Here is a 17,266-nt window from a genome sequence, read left to right on the forward strand (position 1 = left end):
CTCCCTGTGGGAGCGCACTGGACGAAGGGCACTTGATGCTGGCAGCAGGTGTTCCCTCAAATACCCCGGACCCAAGCCATGTAGGGCTTTATAGGTAATAACCAGCACCAGTGCTGTTGTAACTTTTAACAGTCACTGAATGAAGTGTTGTAAGTCAAGGACTACTTATAGCTGCCCCTGCTTCTCCACATTTCTCCATTCTTTCAGAAACATAATCTCTTCATACTTCTGAGAAGGACACAAAAGAAGTTTCTTCCTCATACAGAGAGGCCCCATCCATCCTCAAAGCAGGTTCCCCAAAGCTACCATAGAGGCTCCCTTTGAAGCACCACTGGCTGTTACTAGGTAGTATCCCACAATGCAAGGCCAATTTGGATAATCTGACCAGAGGCTCCTACTTGAAGGAACCAAAATAGACCTGGGTTGGTGTAAAAGATAGATCATTCTTGCACTGTCATAGGTACGGTAAAAAAGGTCTTGCATTCCCCAGTTTGGGAAAAAATCTTCATGTCCATTTCATTAGCCAAAATGGAAATAGTAAAATGTTTGAAGATTAAGAATTTAACTTGGATGTAGTATATAGGAGTAATTGTTCTAGTCAAAGTAAAATATCTCTTTGTTAAAATGCTATTTTTGGCAGCAGTAGAGGAATTAAAATGAAGAGTTGCTTCGAAATGAGATGGGCAGCAAATAAATCTAATAAATAAAATAAAAATAAAATAAATAAAACAAAATGCAGGAGAATAATCAGGCAACTGGATTTTTAGTTCTCCTGGTAGAAAAAGGAAGACAACACTTTCAGAATGCGCGCCTTGGAAAATAGGCAGAGCGATATCGACTTAAGAACAATCAAAGTCATCGTAATTAAAATGAATTTCAAATAAAAGATAGACAATTTTTGTTATATATTTATCTGGCTTTTATACAGTGATCAGAATATTTTTTTGCCAATCAAATATCTAAATCCATTCTCCTGTTTTATATTTCCACTCCCAGGAGGTCTTACTGGCAGAAATTACTAGATCACATCAATATAAGATCTTCAACCATTGTATGTAAAAGCCTTTTGGAGACAACTCATGACAAGCCCTTGCTCCAACACTTGACTAAAAACAGATGAGCAGAGTGTATTAGGTTCAGGAATTCATTCTTGAGAGCACAACAAAGGGAACGCTCCCTCTAATAAAGCCGGGGAGACATTTTTATTCTAGAGAAATTTCTAGCCCTGTGAGTCATATTTTGGTGGAGAACAGAGAGAAAACTGAAAATTGATTCCTCCCTCTACTTCTTAATATAAAAATCAAAACAGCATTAAGGACCACTATTTATCATTTAAATAAAGGCATATTGAAATACAGCACATACTGTGTATTTTGCAGACCATACAAATCTACCATACTATCACAGAAAGGAAAAGGAACTTTTATTCTGTTCCTGAACACTGTTTTTATTTAACAGTTCAACAGTACTATCAAACAATTAAAGTGAGAAAGAACAAAACAATTCTGGAGAAGTAGTCGCTGATAAGTAAAAGGAAAAATATTGCTAACACTGAAGATAGGAAAGGAATGTAAATTACTGCTTTTACTGATTCAATTCAGGAACTGAATGGATGTTTTTGTTTGAGATCTCTAACTCCAGGGCCTCTTTTCCTGGTCAGGCACCTTAATATTTCAGAACTTATTGCACTCTGCACTTTTATACTTTGGGTGAAACATATACGTATTGTTAGTCAATTACATACCTGTAATATAGAGACTTTTACTTAATTAGTCATGTCTTTGCAATTAATTTTCCCAGTTCCCATAATTCTCAGCCAGGGTGTGATTGTATTCCAAAGCCTGAGGCTGGCAAATTATGTTCTATATCATAGAAATGAAACTTGAGGATAAAGTCAAACAAAAGACCAAAAAAAAAAGTTAAGAGACTTTCCAGACATTGAGAAAGCTTTTCTTTAAGTGATTTATTGTTGTTGTTTATTTACTTTCCGTTCTTGTTCAGACTGGTAAAGACAAGGGAGGAAATTCAAAGTTTTTCTTTGCCACTTTTATTTTCCGGATCCAGACAAAGCTGGTTTTCCCACATAGTTTAAGATTTAAACTGACAAACTTCTTTTTAGATCATAAGAAGTTGAAGTCAAGCCAAAACAGCTTTTTAGTTTTGTTTTCACTTTGAGTATTCCTTAAAGCTAAAGTGCATTTTTCAGTACTTTTTGTATCTTTTGAAACTGAGATCTATTTTCTCTGCATCCTGGACATTTGGAGGAAATAGGCAAAACCCCAAGGAATAAATTTAAGTGTGAATAGACCCTAAGTTGCTTACACAGCAAAGCTCAAGGACATCCTGGCCTAGCCAGCAAGGAAAAGATTCAGTTCCCAACCTCGTGTGGCCAAATTCTGTAGCACCAATCTATACAATTTACCATTTTATTTATTATATTTAATTCTTCCTGAGCCTACAAGACACACACACACACACACACACACACACACACAGAGAGAGAGAGAGAGAGAGAGAGAGAGAGAGAGAGAGAGAGAGAGACAGAGAGAGACACCCTCCTCTTTTCACCCTCTCCTTGCCACTGCATTTAAAAGGAACCCAAGAAATGAATGATAATGGAGTGGAAAGAACACTGTACAAGGTGAACTGATAACTGAACCTTCAATGTTGGTCACAAGTTAAGTGGCTCATCATGTGATCATGCCTGATTTTATAACCTTTTTTGAAGCTGTTGTTGAGTGGATCTGGTGATTATGTAAATGACTGTGATGTAATAAATGTAATGTAAGTGTCAACACTGGTAACATCGAATATTATTGCTTGACAAGAGATGAAGTAGCCATTTCATATGTTAAACTTGTGTATTGCTTTAAGAGATTGGATTAAGGTTGGGAGGGGGGAAGAGGAGGATTGTACCTCAAGGCCATCTGAAATTAAAGAAGATAAGAACTTGGCCAACGGAAGGGAAACTGATTCTTTAAATTAATTGGAGAATATGATTAATGACAAAATTAGAAAGGTGGAGAACTGTGTTTTAATATATTGTGCAAGGGGCAGAGATTTCAGATTCCAGCTTCCTTTGAGCAAGCAAGTATTAGGCTAAATAAAGGACTTTTAAGGTAAACAATACCTCAGAGTCACTTGAAAAGCCCATACATCGGAAACTTGACAGTAAGTGAATATGTGTTACATGAATCCATTGTTCATTATGGAGTGTTTTTGCTAGGAACTGGAAATAAAAGATTGTTTCCAGGAAAATCATGGTGATGTGACTGTGGGGATTCTTCAAATGGCTATAAAAGTGGGCTGGCTGCTGAGAACCCAAAATATGGTCGCGTGGATACAGGAGGGAGCAGCTGAAGAACTTTGACTCTGGGTAGCAAGTAGCTTTTTTTGGGACTGTCATAACTTTGACTAAGCAACTGGTTATAACTCAAGGACTACTGTAGGATGGCAGAGAGTTCTCTTGGCTGCCTCTCATATATAACACACATCAAGACGTAGGGTCACAAACCATCCTGCCACAAAGGCCTGCTGAAAAATCCCAGTCTTACAGAAACACGTCAAGTTGGGGCCCTGTAGACATTACAGAGAATAGTGTTCCAGAAAATGGGAATGGTCATAGAAAAAGCTTATGCACAGCCTGAACAGACTCATGTTTTCCACAGCATCATTCCAGGGCAAGGAGAATAACTGGTGGATATTTTCCATAGGCTAGTGAAGTCTGATGAGATTAAAGAACAACCATGTTAACAGAGAGTCCTAATTAATCCCTTTCCTTAATATGACCTCTATACAAGTAAGATGACAAATCTGTAGAAAGGTCTTCTTAGCACCGGACCTTCGCTCCTTCCGGCGCGGTGTGAAGACCCATTTATTTGAACAAGCTGGCCTGGCCTGATGGGGGATGTTAGGGTTTTTTAATGGGTTTTTATATTGTTACTGTTTTATCTGGGCGATTATTTAATTCTCTTTTAATTTTTGTATTTTCTATTTATATGTGCCCTGTTCACCGCCCTGAGTCCTCCGGGAGAAGGGCGGTATATAAATTTAATAAATATTAATATATATATATATATATATATATATATATATATATATATATATATATATATATATATATATATATATATTAGTCATGGTGGCCACCTACTCCTTGAGTAGCAGCTGCGAGTCCAGAAAGACCCCCTAAATCAGGGCTTTTCAACCAGTGGTACAGGTACCACCTGTGGTACATTGGCACCTGGTAGGTGGTACGCGACCATCCTAGAAAAGTGGTAGTGGGGGAGGGGAATGAGCTGAACTGGTGGCAGCACCGCACAAGCCTGAGCGAGACAGCTGGAGTTGCAGGGCTGTCAGGGCTCAGCGAAAGTGCCAGGATCAGCACTTCTTTGGGGCTGTCAGGGGTCAGTGGAAGTGCCAGGATCAGCGCCAGGCTCCAACTGGAGCTCAGAGCTGATCCTGGCGCTTCTGAGCCCAGAAGAAGCGCCGATCAGCTGGAATATTGCAGCAGCTCCAGGGTCTTGTAATTTACATTCAGATGCTTGGCAACTGATTCATATTTATGACAGTCACAATGTCCCAGGGTCATGTGAACTGACCAAACCCTGCTGCAACCACCCAGCAGACCGGGGGGGGAATAAAAACCAAACACCCCCCCCACCCCACCCCCGCTGCCAATCCTCAACAGAAATGCTCACAACAATAAAAACCTCGGACAGGAGGAAGAGCGCTGCCAGCTGTGGCTTGGGGGGCACTTTTTTCAATGCCGTTGTAACTTAGAACAGTCACTAAGCGAACTGTTGTAAGTCAAGGACTACCTGTACTTCATCACTTTTTTCTTTTTTTGTCAAGTTTTTGACAACTTGCTAGGCGACTGGTGGTACTTGGATGTTGCCATATCCTAAAAGTGGTACAATGGGTGAAAAGGTTGAAAATTACTCACCAGCTCAGTCAAAGGAAGTACAACAACGTACTTCCATGAGTAAAAAATGATAAATCACCCCCCAAAAACCAAAAATTATTCCTTCTTGCCATAGTTGAATCAAAGTTGGTTTCTTCCCATCTAGTTATTTTTCTATACTGTAGTTTAAAGATGTTTCTTATCTTTTTCAAATAAAGTTTGTTTCTTAACCATTCATATTTTCAAGAACTCATTAATGTGTTTTCTTAATATGGATAATGAAATATGAAAGACATGATAAGGCAAGAAGAACTATAATTTTCTTCTTGGGTTGTTGGCATGTTTATCGTGCTCGCTAGACCCCTCCCAACAAAAAAATACAAGATACATGATAAAAATCCTTCACCCTCAGAAATTTTTCCAAAATGAGACACAAATTTAAAATTTCAAACTAGCAATTCTAACAGGAGGGCCAAAGCACTTTTTTTTTCAATATTGCAAACAGCATTAAAAACTGGCCAGAGAAGCTCACATATATTAATGTCAACTGTGCATCGGGATTTTCAGCTCAGTAGGACAGCCTGAACAACCACATGTTATTTCCTGAGTTTATATAATTGCTAATTATAGTCACCCATCTATTTATGTGTTTGGCCATCCAACTCAAATACAGAAATTCTGAATGGCTTACAATACTGAACAAACACCCCACAAACAAATAATCAATTTGATTAAACAAAAGGAACGCCTTAATATCTGTTCAGGAACTTGCCATTATTACCTTCCTCCAGACAATGACTCCTCTCCATCTGAGCTCGTTTGGTCTAGGCCAGATATTTCATATAGTGTAAACCAACTAGCTAGATATAATGCTGAACCTACTGTTAGGCACTGGCAGGCAGCGAAGCAGGTGTTAAGGTATCTAAAACAAACCATACATTACTCATTATATTTGGAACCTAATCGTGATTTGGTTTTAACTGTTTACGCGGATGCGAGTTTTGCTACTGATGTAACTACTCGGAAATCAACATCAGGTTTGGTGATAATGTTAGGTAATTCGCTAATAGGATGGAAATCCATTAGGCAGAAACATATCAGTCTGTCCACAATGGAAGCTGAATTTTCCTGTTTGTCTGTTTTGTGTACTGAACTACTATGCTATACACAAGTGTTAAGGGACATGGGACTAACTGTAGAGAATCCAATCCTCATTTATGAGGATAATCAATCCACAATCAAGATGGCAATGAACGCAGCCATCAGAAAACGATCTAAGCATACTGACTTACGATACTTAAACGTCAGACAGTGTGTAAAAGATAAACTAATACGGTTGGAATACTGTGCAACCGACGATAACATTGCAGATCATTTTACCAATGCTCAGGGTGCAATTAAGCACAAAGCTTGTTGTGAAAGCTATGGCATAAGGTTGTAAAGAGCAATATATTGTCCTACCCAAAGAGGAGAATGTTAGGTAGATGACTATGGCCTAACTGGTTGGGTTGGCAATATACATAAACTATGATTGTGGTGTTGTAATAGAAACTGTATTGTATCACTTTAAATGTGTGATGATTGGCCAACGCTGTTTTTGCAACAGCCATAAGAGGGAGCTAGAGACATAGCTTCTTTCTCTCTGTTATTCTCTGCAAGTAACGTTTGCTGTTACTTGCTGATTATTGTAGTTTGTGGGTTTGGTACTGTTTGCTAAACCTAAAGAACTGTATTTTGACTTACGGACTGGTAAGAAGACTCTGAATTGGATACTCCTTGGACTATTGTTATTTGCTGTCATCTCTTTACTCGTGTATGACCTGGACTGTTTTATCTTAGACTGTGCTATTGTAATATTCCACAAGTAAAGTTTTTAACACACCTCAGTGTATCTGTGTGGTTGCTGCGTAAACTTGACTACTCTTAGTATCCCCTTTTTCTGTGCACGCTCTTGGTAGCTCAAGAGGTACTCTGCACATCCTTATCAGTTCTCAAGCTAAGCACACTGCTACTTAGATAACCAGGATTTTGTGTCAATTGCCAGTTCTTTCTGAACTCTATTCTGTGATTAGCTTGTCTAGTTAGTGACATTCTGGCACACAGGCTCATGTAGTCTAGTCCTGGAACTCAGTTGGCTTCCCAGGAACCCAGTGGTGGGATTCAAATATGTGAACAACTGATTCTCTGTGTGGATGCCGTTTCCAGAAGTCCATTCTGGGCCTGGGCAACAAAAAATTAGCTACCGGTTCTGCCGAAGTGGTGTGAACTGGCTGAATCCCACCACTGCGGGCACCTGATCTGAAGGCCTTTTATTCTACAGCAGTACTCAGTTGCTCTGGAACTCATCGAATTTGGTACTCAACGCATTTTGACATTAAAATGTTGTCCCTGTACTTATCATTTGTTTGATACTCAATGCACAAGGTAGAACTTGTCAGTGTCAGCTCCCTTGTGACTCACATTATTCCTTAAGGGAAAAGTTTGTTTAGTACTCATTGTTTCTGGTATTCATCGTGCCTTCTGGAACCAAATCATGATGAGTACCAAGGTACCACTGTAAATGTATATCAGCAATGCTGATGCTATTAAAATTTTGTTAAGAGATTTTTGATGAGCAATGAAGTGAGAGAAAAATATATCCTATGAATACGATATGAGAATAAAGAGAATTAGAAGAATAAAATGTGGACAGACATTAGGAGGGTTCATACTGCAGTCACCATAAAACTCTGTAGGAGTTTGGCAGAGAATAGACTCATTTAAGTCAGACAGGTTACAAACTACTCTTCAAAACATCAAATAAAGCACACCTGATTTGTCACAGTTGGGATCACTGGCAAGTAAAATAATACTTTCAATTCCTGAAATTCACATTTTCCATCTCTACAAGTTAATATAATAAATCAAGTGTACTATACAATCTCTCTCAAAAGAATAATACCTAGATTAAAATCAGATTACATTTACATTTGAGCTTGCCTTGTATAAGATTTTACAAAGACTGAAATGTTAAAAAAATCTACTCAAATGTTGGTTCTACAATTAAAGATAGGACATCTTAAATTTAAAACTTTCACTCCACATTCCAGATATGAAATATATTTGAATCACATATTTTTCCTTCCCTATATAAACATATTTCTTTTTTCAGTACAATGTGGATGCATGAACTAAGCTACTCTTATGTGTATCTGATCAACAGAATCAAATCTGACTAATGAAAAAACAGCCTTTGTTAAAACAATATAGAACTAGCCTGCAAAGTGATTTTGTAGACATGAAGGGGAAGCAGATTTGTATCCACACATTTTGTCTCATTAAATCAGACGCAATGGGAAGAAACAATGACATGAACACGGAGCACCATTATATTTTTATGGGTTTAATCAAAGTTCAGTTTTATTCAGAACTGGATACTTTTGCAGAGTTCAAATGACACTGTTTAATTCCAAATAAGAGGATATGGTCAGCAATGTAAAAAAATCAGGCTTTTAATTTGTCACTTCATATAAATGACAATGCTTACAAAATTAGAATTTTAAAATCCAGAATTCTGCAGCCTTAGTGAATTCCTGTAAGGCTCACTGCTTCTTCTTATCTTTTTCCTAGTTCACACAATGCATTTGAAACATGGTTCCAAATCTAGCTCAAGCTTTTGACCAGCCATCCCTGTCTCCAAATTGTTGAGCAGCATTTCTCAGGATTGAAAGGTCCAATAAAAGAGCGATTGAATAATTGGATTCTTTTCACCACCCAGTACTTCAGGTTTACAAAGGCATAGAAGTCTCTCACTGCCATGCTCTTGGCAATCTGCTAAAATGATATAAGAGGTAGAGTTTCCTTTCTCACTAAACAATTTTTTGTGCTTGTACCTAGACCATGAGATCCAAAGAGACCAGGCAATAGAGCAGCAATTTACATCAACAAAGGGGATTTTGATGCACTCCCTGAATGGAGCTGCATTACCATGTTAATAGCTTTTTCACTCTCAGCCTGGGACTTTGGAAACTTTTTGCAAATGAAGAACAGTTCCGCTTTCTATTTTAACTGTAACAATAGAAGAGGAGCTCCTCAAACTGCATCAAATAGCAGTCAGTGAAATCCCTAACTACTCATCCTGTCTTGGTGGTTTATTAACCACCACACCAGAGAACAAAAGGAGAATAACCTGCAGCCTGACTTCACCCCCCATCTCTTAATCCCCTAGAGATGGCAGGAGGAATTGCCTGCAAAACTGTTCAATCTTTTTACCTTCCCCCACTTTTTTTTTGAGCTTCCTTCCAACTTTCCGCCCTAAAAGAAACTTCAGGTAAGTTTTCCTACATCAAATTCTTTATGGCATCCTGATTAGCAGAATGATGACGAGATTCCTCTCCCCCCTCTCCACTTCATTTTTCAGACAGTCGTTGTTCTTCACCAGTTCCCACACTCATCTACTTGTTCCTTTGTCATATGCTTTGAATGTACTCTTCTCCTGACACTGACTGCCTCTCACCATAGAGAATCAATGAAAATGTTGCTCCTGCAGTCAGCTGGTGGAACAGAGCCCATTCATTACCACAAAAATGTTCCACTGCCACCAACGTAGACAGCAATTTTTATCTAACTCCTCTCAACACATTTTCCAGTTTGAAAATGACTCATTTTCATAAGGCTTCCTACTTTCTTAAGATGGCTGAAAAAGAAACATATGGACTCATTATTTGGATCAGCAGCAGATTTGTGGCTTACAAATCTACTCTATAGAGCTGATTGTTGCCAATATTTATTGGTTAACAAAATACTGTGTTGTCTTTTATACTATACTTAGGTAAAGGTTCCCCCGCACATGTGTGCTAGTCGTTTCCGACTCTAGGGGCTGGTGCTCATCTCCGTTTCAAAGCCGAAGAGCCAGTGCTTGTCCGAGGACGTCTCCATGGTCATGTAGCCTGCATGACTAGACGCCAAAGGCGCACGGAACGCTGTTACCTTCCCACCGTAGTGGTCCCTATTTTTCTACTTGCATTTTTACGTGCTTTCAAACTGCTAGGTTGGCAGAAGCTGGGACGAGTAACAGGCGCTCACTCTGCTACGTGGCACTCGGGATTTGACCCGCCAAATGCCGACCTTCAGATCGACAAGCTCAGCGTCCTAACCCACTGAGACCATTTAAAAAAAGACAGCGAGCCAGTTTGATGTAGCGGTTAAGGCACCAGGCTGGAAACTGGGAGACTGTGAGTTCTAGTCCCACCTTAGCCATGAAGTTAGCTGGGTGACATTGGGCCAGTCACTCATTTTCAGCACTAGGAAGCTGGCAATGGTAAACTACTTCTAAAAACTGTAGGGATTATCCAGGTAGATGCCAAACCACCATAAAGAACATACAGCAAATGATAATGAACAACCTGATTCTGATAAATACATTGGTTGTATTCCCATGTGCCCTAATCACAATACAAATATGCTTTGGCAATCTCTTGGTTTTGCTAGGCCCTTATTATGTTACCTTCATCTGATCCTCAGGCCTTGAGCAAGACAGGTTTATCATATTTTTTCCTGTTGGGAAGCCCCGGATAGGTAAAACAGGTTAAGCTTTTGTCATACATTATTTTAGAGGATATTCAGATGACTGGCAGATGGGAGACAGAAGTTTGTGAGACAGGATAGGGATAGGGATTAGCAATGGGAATAGTCAATTTCACATAGATATACTTTTCTGCCAAACTCAAGGATAGTGACTAGCTGTGTAACTTGATAGGGCTAAAGGCCCAAAGTGTCCTTGCTTGACCTCTAGCAGCAAGCAGTAACACCAGCTGCTCTAAAATGTTCTGCTTTTCTCATCACCTGTATGAGGTAGCATCTTAATAGAGGAATCTCACATTTGTTTAAACATATCATCTATTTAATCAGCTCTTCTCACAAATAGATGTTTCAACTAAATAGTAAGAAATTCTGTGTTCAGTTACAGGATCTTTTATTTTGGGTATCACATCCCACTTGTAAAATGTGGAACCCAAAGCTCATTTGACATAAAACTGAAGGGTAAATAATATTTGAACAATCCACTTATAATTCAACAGAACTGTGATTTAGTTACATTTTTGAAAGCAGACAGCAAATATATTTTTGACATTTACAGTAACTCATTCATATTGATAGAAAACAAACAACAGGAAAACATTTAAACGAAACGTTCAAATCAAATATATCCCACATTTAGATAGTAAACCTAGCTTATTACACAATCAACCTTTTTTTTCTGAACACTGAAACACTAAGACACCTCTCCAAGGCAAACTCTTACACGTGATCCTCTATTATTGTAAAAGCAACAGCTTGTTCATCATACCTGATGCAGTCATACACTGATATTTATTTATTCAAGAAAATTTATATGGCTGCCCAACTCACTCTCAGTGAATTGCAATGGCTATTGCCTCAGTTAAATTTATTTTTGTTAACACCAAAAATTTCTGGAGCATCCGTAGGTACAAGAATACAGAAAACATCAATATAAAATGCCTAATATTGACTTGCTTAATATTATGAAAAAAATTACTAAATTCAGTTAAAAAGAACTAGATTAAACTAAGATTTACAATCTTCAGTCTGACACTTTCTAGGGTTGAACCAACTCCCATTTTCTCTGGAAAATAGCTTTGTTGTATTCAGGGAGCTCAAATTAAACATGTGGAGAGTGCCAGGCTGGGGAAAGCAGTTTTAAGCACTTACTTCCCTCAGCACATTACCTACAGCACAGGTAGGCAACCTCGGCTCTTTTATGACTCATGGACTTCAACTCCCAGAATTCCTGAGTCAGCTATGCTGACTCAGGAATTCTGGGACTTGAAGTCCATGAGTCATAAAAGAGCCGAGGTTGCCTACCCCTGACCTACAGTAAGTCAAAGCTTATTTTATCTTACCTTGGAGAACCAAACCAGAATTTTCAATAATGTATAGGAAAGATGTCAATGGAGCAATAGGGGTCTTAGCAACCAGGATCTGCAAAAACAAAACAAAATGAAAGTTCATATGGTATAGTGATTATTAAGATGTCCAGAGGAACTCAGCAGGATAAACAGCACTACTAATACATTTTCTCATACTCTACAAAAAGTTTGTTCCACCATTCATGAAAACCTGCTTCAGGTTCTATTTATTGATTTAAACTTTCCAAAGTCCCACATTGTCTTAATATAAACTTTTGTTTATTTCGCTGAAATACACAACAGGGTATGTGTTTAACGAACCCTGCATGAGGATGAAAACCAAGAAAGAATATGGTACAATGAGATCCTATACAGGCGTTCTCATAGTAAGAATCTAGAATCACCACTAGTCATTTGTAGCCAAACATCCATGTTTTAGCAGAAAAGTAACACAAACACATAAAAGCAGTCCCTATCTTTTAAACTATCTAGAAATTCCAGAGAGAGGTTGATAATTTATGAGATTCTAAAGGCTCATTGCTGCCTTTTCTCCTAAACGGGTATGCATTCCAAATGTGAAGCAGATTTCCTCATTCATTTATGCCTCGGGGGGGAAAAGGAAAGGCACGGGAAAGCAATTTCTAGTCTGTGGTTTTCACAGTGGCATTTCTAACTTTATAACACTAAGGTTACCACTTAACAAGGCTGCTGATCCAAAGCACACTCAGGATCTTTCAGAACTCTGTTTCAATTACGGTGATGTCATACCCATTTTGTAAAGATAAAGAATATACACCAGGCCATAGAACCGTACTGCCTTCATTTTTATGTATGTAATGGAGCTACATCTACATGGAAGGCTCTGTCCTAGGCCATATTATTATTATTATTATTATTATTATTATTATTATTATTATTATTATTATTATTATTATTATTATTATTAATTTTATTTGTATACCGCCCTTCTCCCGAAGGACTCAGGGCGGTGAACAGGGCAATACATGTTAAAAGACAAAATACAAAAATTAAAAGAGATTAAACAAAATTAAAAGAGATTAAACAAAATGCCCACAACTCTTACAATAGGTTAAAACACGTTAAAAATAATAAAAACCCAACCCCATCCCATCAGGCCAGGCCAGCTTGTTCAGCACTCTTGTTCAGTACTCTTCAGCATCTTCATAAATGATTTAGATGAGGGGATAGAAAGGAAACTCATCAAATGTGCAGACAACACTAAGCTGGGGGGAAAATAGCCAACACTCCAGAAGATAGGCTTAAAATACAGAAAGCGACTTGAACATTGGATGCTGTCTAACAAAATGAAATTCAATGGTGAAAAAAGTCAGATTTCTACATGTAGGCAAGAAAAACCAAATGCACAGGTATAGTATAGGCCAGAGGCTATACTTTTGGGCACCAGGGACTGGTTACGTGGAGAAAGTTTTTTTCCGTGGACCAGAGAGTGTGTGGTGCTGCCTGCATCCTGTGAATGGGACTTTGCTTGTTTGTGCAGACCGGTTGCTGGCATGCCGCGGCCCAGTACTGGTCCAGGGCCTGGGGGTTGGGGACCTCTGGTATAGGTAGTACCTGGCTTAATAGTAGTAACTGTGAGAGTTCTAGATCCCTTAAGCATAAGCCAACAGTGTGCTACAGCTACCAAAAAAAAGCCAATGCAGTCCTAGGCTGCATCAACAGAGGAATAATATCAAGATCACATGAAGCATTAGTAACAGTATATACTGCCTTGATAAAACCACTTAGAATACTGCATCCAGTTCTGGTTGCAGCTTTTTGGATCCAGTTGAGTCTCAGAAGCATTCCTCCCAATAAAAGGTTTGCTGGAAGCTAGTACTTATGTTTGCAGTATGCCCCCTCCCTTAATTGAAAGGATTTTTAATGTAAATATTCAGGTAGGACCCGTACTTGGCAAGCACCCAAGAAGATGTATATGGTCTGATATATTATCTTCTTTTATCATCTATAGAAGAGGACAATGAGTGCAAATATATAATTTTTCTGCAACATTTATTACTGAATAATCTTTTGGTGATTGTATTGTATTACTGTCTATAGTAATAACATTACTATTTTATTTACTGTATTGTGTTGTAATGTCTTTAGTTTGGGGAAGCTTTTTGCAATGGCAAACACATACCAGTGACCAGTGCTTTCAGGGATATAAAATAGGTGCACTTCTACCTACAGAAGTCTTCACAAGACTTGAACAAAAAGCTCTGTTTTCTGTATGAATTGCTCTTCACCTAGCTCTGACTGTGACAATTACACTCTTGAATTCCTCTAAGCCCTGATTAATAACAATGGTATTGTATTATTGGAATTGGTAAGAAAAAGCACAACTCATGCTCAATGAACATTCATTCAGCAACTGTTTGAAGTTATAATGCTGTTGAACAAATGATAATTAAGTCTGGTCCTTGAAGTTATGGCTCTTGCAGAGCCTAACAACTGCACTGGGGACTACCACAACTTCAGTCACTAAGTCATATGATATTTCACCTAATGACTGCTTCACAAATTTCAGTTCTCATTAGAGTCATTAAGCAAGAACTACCTATATCCTCTTTAAGATAGGTCACACTAATTGATATAATTTTGCTGCCATCCCCATGCAAATAAGACTGCAAGAGGATTGTGGCTATTGCACCTCTTAAAAAATCAAGTAGTTTTTGAAAAGAGGTACCTATATTAATTGGACTATTGCCAAGCATCCAAATACATTTTCAGAAATATAACCAAAAACATGGCTCTGTGGTCTTGTGTGGGGAGCCCAAAGGAGCACATAGTTGTGGGGTTGGTTAGTGCCATGAGAGCCCTCCCTTTGTATCTGTCAACCAATTTTTTACAAGGTTATTTTTGCCTCCTTAAAAAAAATCTATGTCTGACTGACTGTCTGTCTGTCTGTCTGTCTGTCTGTCTGTCTGTCTATCTATCTAAATTTTTAAGTCAAAAATTTAACTCTAACATGTTAGGTTTTTATATAGTTAATATTTCAATGTTTTATTGTACATCGCTCAGAGTCCCTCTTTGAAGGAGATGGGCGGTTTAGAAATGTGAAATATAAACAAATAATTAAGAACAATTTTAACAAACCATTTCAAACTATGTGGAAAATAGAAAAATACAAATAGTTCCAGCATATAAAAATGTCTTTCTGAATGGACATCCAAGATGTCAAGCGGGAAGACATAAGACAGATTTCTCCTGTCCCTCCCTCCCTCCACCAATATACAGTAACTTTACAATTGAACTGAATTTTTGGTGTTGGAGGAGCATTCAAATATGCACTTAACTGCAGGCATAAGTAGACAGTACCAAAAAGATGGTTATCACTGGATAATTTTATACGTATAAACTAGACTGAAAAGGCAGTTATGGCAAATCATTACTTTATTGTTGCCAAGAAGTGGAGGTCAACTCAAAGAAGCCTTTACTTTTTATTTCGACTCAGATGAACAAAACCAACAAAGGACATGTATTATTAAAGATATCTTATGGGACAGTTTTTTTTTTACTAAGAAATAAAACCTTCAGATGTACAAACAGGATTACGAATTAATAGTATAATTAAAACAAAACAAACAATGCTATCCACAAAGTCCAAGTTTCCGTTCCAGTCAGTTCCGTTCCAGCATATATGTTTCCAATGGAATGAAACCATTATAAAAGTAGATCAAAGACAGGTGAAGGGTAGAGAATTGTAATAAATAAATGACTGAAACAAGACCAAAAACCATGCCTGCTCTGGAGGTTGTTTATGAACTTAGCACTGAAATGGCTGATTTCCACCATAAAAGAATATTAAGTTAAATGGGTGTCAGCGTCCTCACTTGCAAATGTTTACAGACAATTGTTCATTCTTCTACTGTAATTATATTCTAGTTTCACATGCTGAGTTAATTTCAATGACAAATTGTAAAAGCAAAAAGCAAATGGGTTTATTCATTGCTTTATGGTCTTCATTGATTTATTTATTGCTTTATAGTCTGAAACCAAACCAACATATATTAAAATGTACAGAACAACAAAATTGCATGCAGAAAAATGACATAAAATAAAGTCACTCAAAACTAAGAAGGAGGTACCAGCTGGTTTCTGTAGGCCAATGCTACTGATAGAAATTTGATCATTGTCCTTGATACAGAGAAAAATTGGTCATTAAAAAAAACCAGTGATCTCATCATGAGGGCAATTAAAATTCCTAGAAAGTGGGATTATGAATACAATTGGGATTTTAATAAGGTATCAGATACAGATGCAACCTCTATGCCTGGACATGAACAAGTACAATTATCTTATGGGAAATTGTAGCATCTTCTATTTACCACCTTGTTAGGTAATGCATTGACTCAGGCCACAAAAAAGCTGCTATGTGGAGCATGCCAAATACTTGAACAAATAGAAAGAATCCAAGGAGAGGGGGTGATTCTACTGTAATTAAGATGGGCAATCTACCTATCTGTCTGAAAATACAACTCCTTGGTCTTCTGCTTAAATTCTGCTAATGCTTTATCAGAGCCTAGGATCAGTACAAAAAATATATCAAATCTTGGTGACTTTGTCTTCTCAGAGTAGATTCAAATCTATCATTCAGGGTAAGAAAAATCAAAGAGATCCCCCAAAATATTTGTTTTGTTTAAGATCTTAAGCAGCATATTCTTGTGTAAACCTCATGAGAGATACACCTCAATTTTAATCAGGTTTAGTTATCAAAGTTCAAATGAAGCATGAGTGCTCTTGATTTTTAAAAATTAGACTGCATGGAATCCAAGATTGAGATCTTATATATACACAAGTGTGTTCCATAAAGCAACATACAGAAAACTTTGGCCCTGAATAACTTAATGGCAGCTGGGACAAAATTATTTCTGTACCACTTTACAAAACTAGTAATAGTTAGATATTATTTTTTAGATCCTTGTAGATAATTCCTGTGCTTGATTTCCACAGTAGGTAGAGGAGTGAAAATAAATTCCTAATATTTAGAGGATTTTACTTGCTCAATAAACTTGAGGTGATTTCTGAAATATATCAGAAGTTTTGTTTTTGAGTACTTTATTTCAAGATATTTTCTATCACAATAGAAACGACATCTACAAAGATCAACTCTAAATGTAAGCATAATGGTTTCATCATCCACATATTAAAAGGATATGGAACGATAAAGCAAGAGATAGTAGATGAAAGTATGGAGGAGCAAAAGCCTCAGTGATATCATTAATATAGAGATGAAACAATAAGTAGGAAAATGCACTTCTGCTGTTGTAGCCATAAGCAATTTGGGGTGGGGGATTGGGGTGGTGTGGAAATGGTGAGAGTGAAGAGAGGAATTTGTTCCTTAAGCCTTGGAATTTCGTAAGTAATTCCTGTAGTGTATGCAGGTTTTGCATACACGTGTGGGTCAGTGAATTAAGGAGGCAATTAAGGAGGA

The 17,266-nt window shown here is 37.8% G+C and overlaps 1 protein-coding gene across 1 annotated transcript in view; it reads right to left on the minus strand.

The window, feature by feature from the left end:
* Positions 1-17,266, minus strand: part of RAD51B (RAD51 paralog B) — a 370,273-nt gene that overhangs the window by 166,281 nt on the left and 186,726 nt on the right. Inside the window, exon 10 of the mRNA XM_083348506.1 lies at positions 11,806-11,884. Coding sequence (XP_083204632.1) covers positions 11,806-11,884 — 79 coding nt within the window. The remainder of the gene's footprint in view (positions 1-11,805; positions 11,885-17,266) is intronic.

This window comes from Vipera ursinii (genome assembly GCF_947247035.1).
Source record: "Vipera ursinii genome assembly, chromosome: 1".
Taxonomy (NCBI): domain Eukaryota; kingdom Metazoa; phylum Chordata; class Lepidosauria; order Squamata; family Viperidae; genus Vipera; species Vipera ursinii.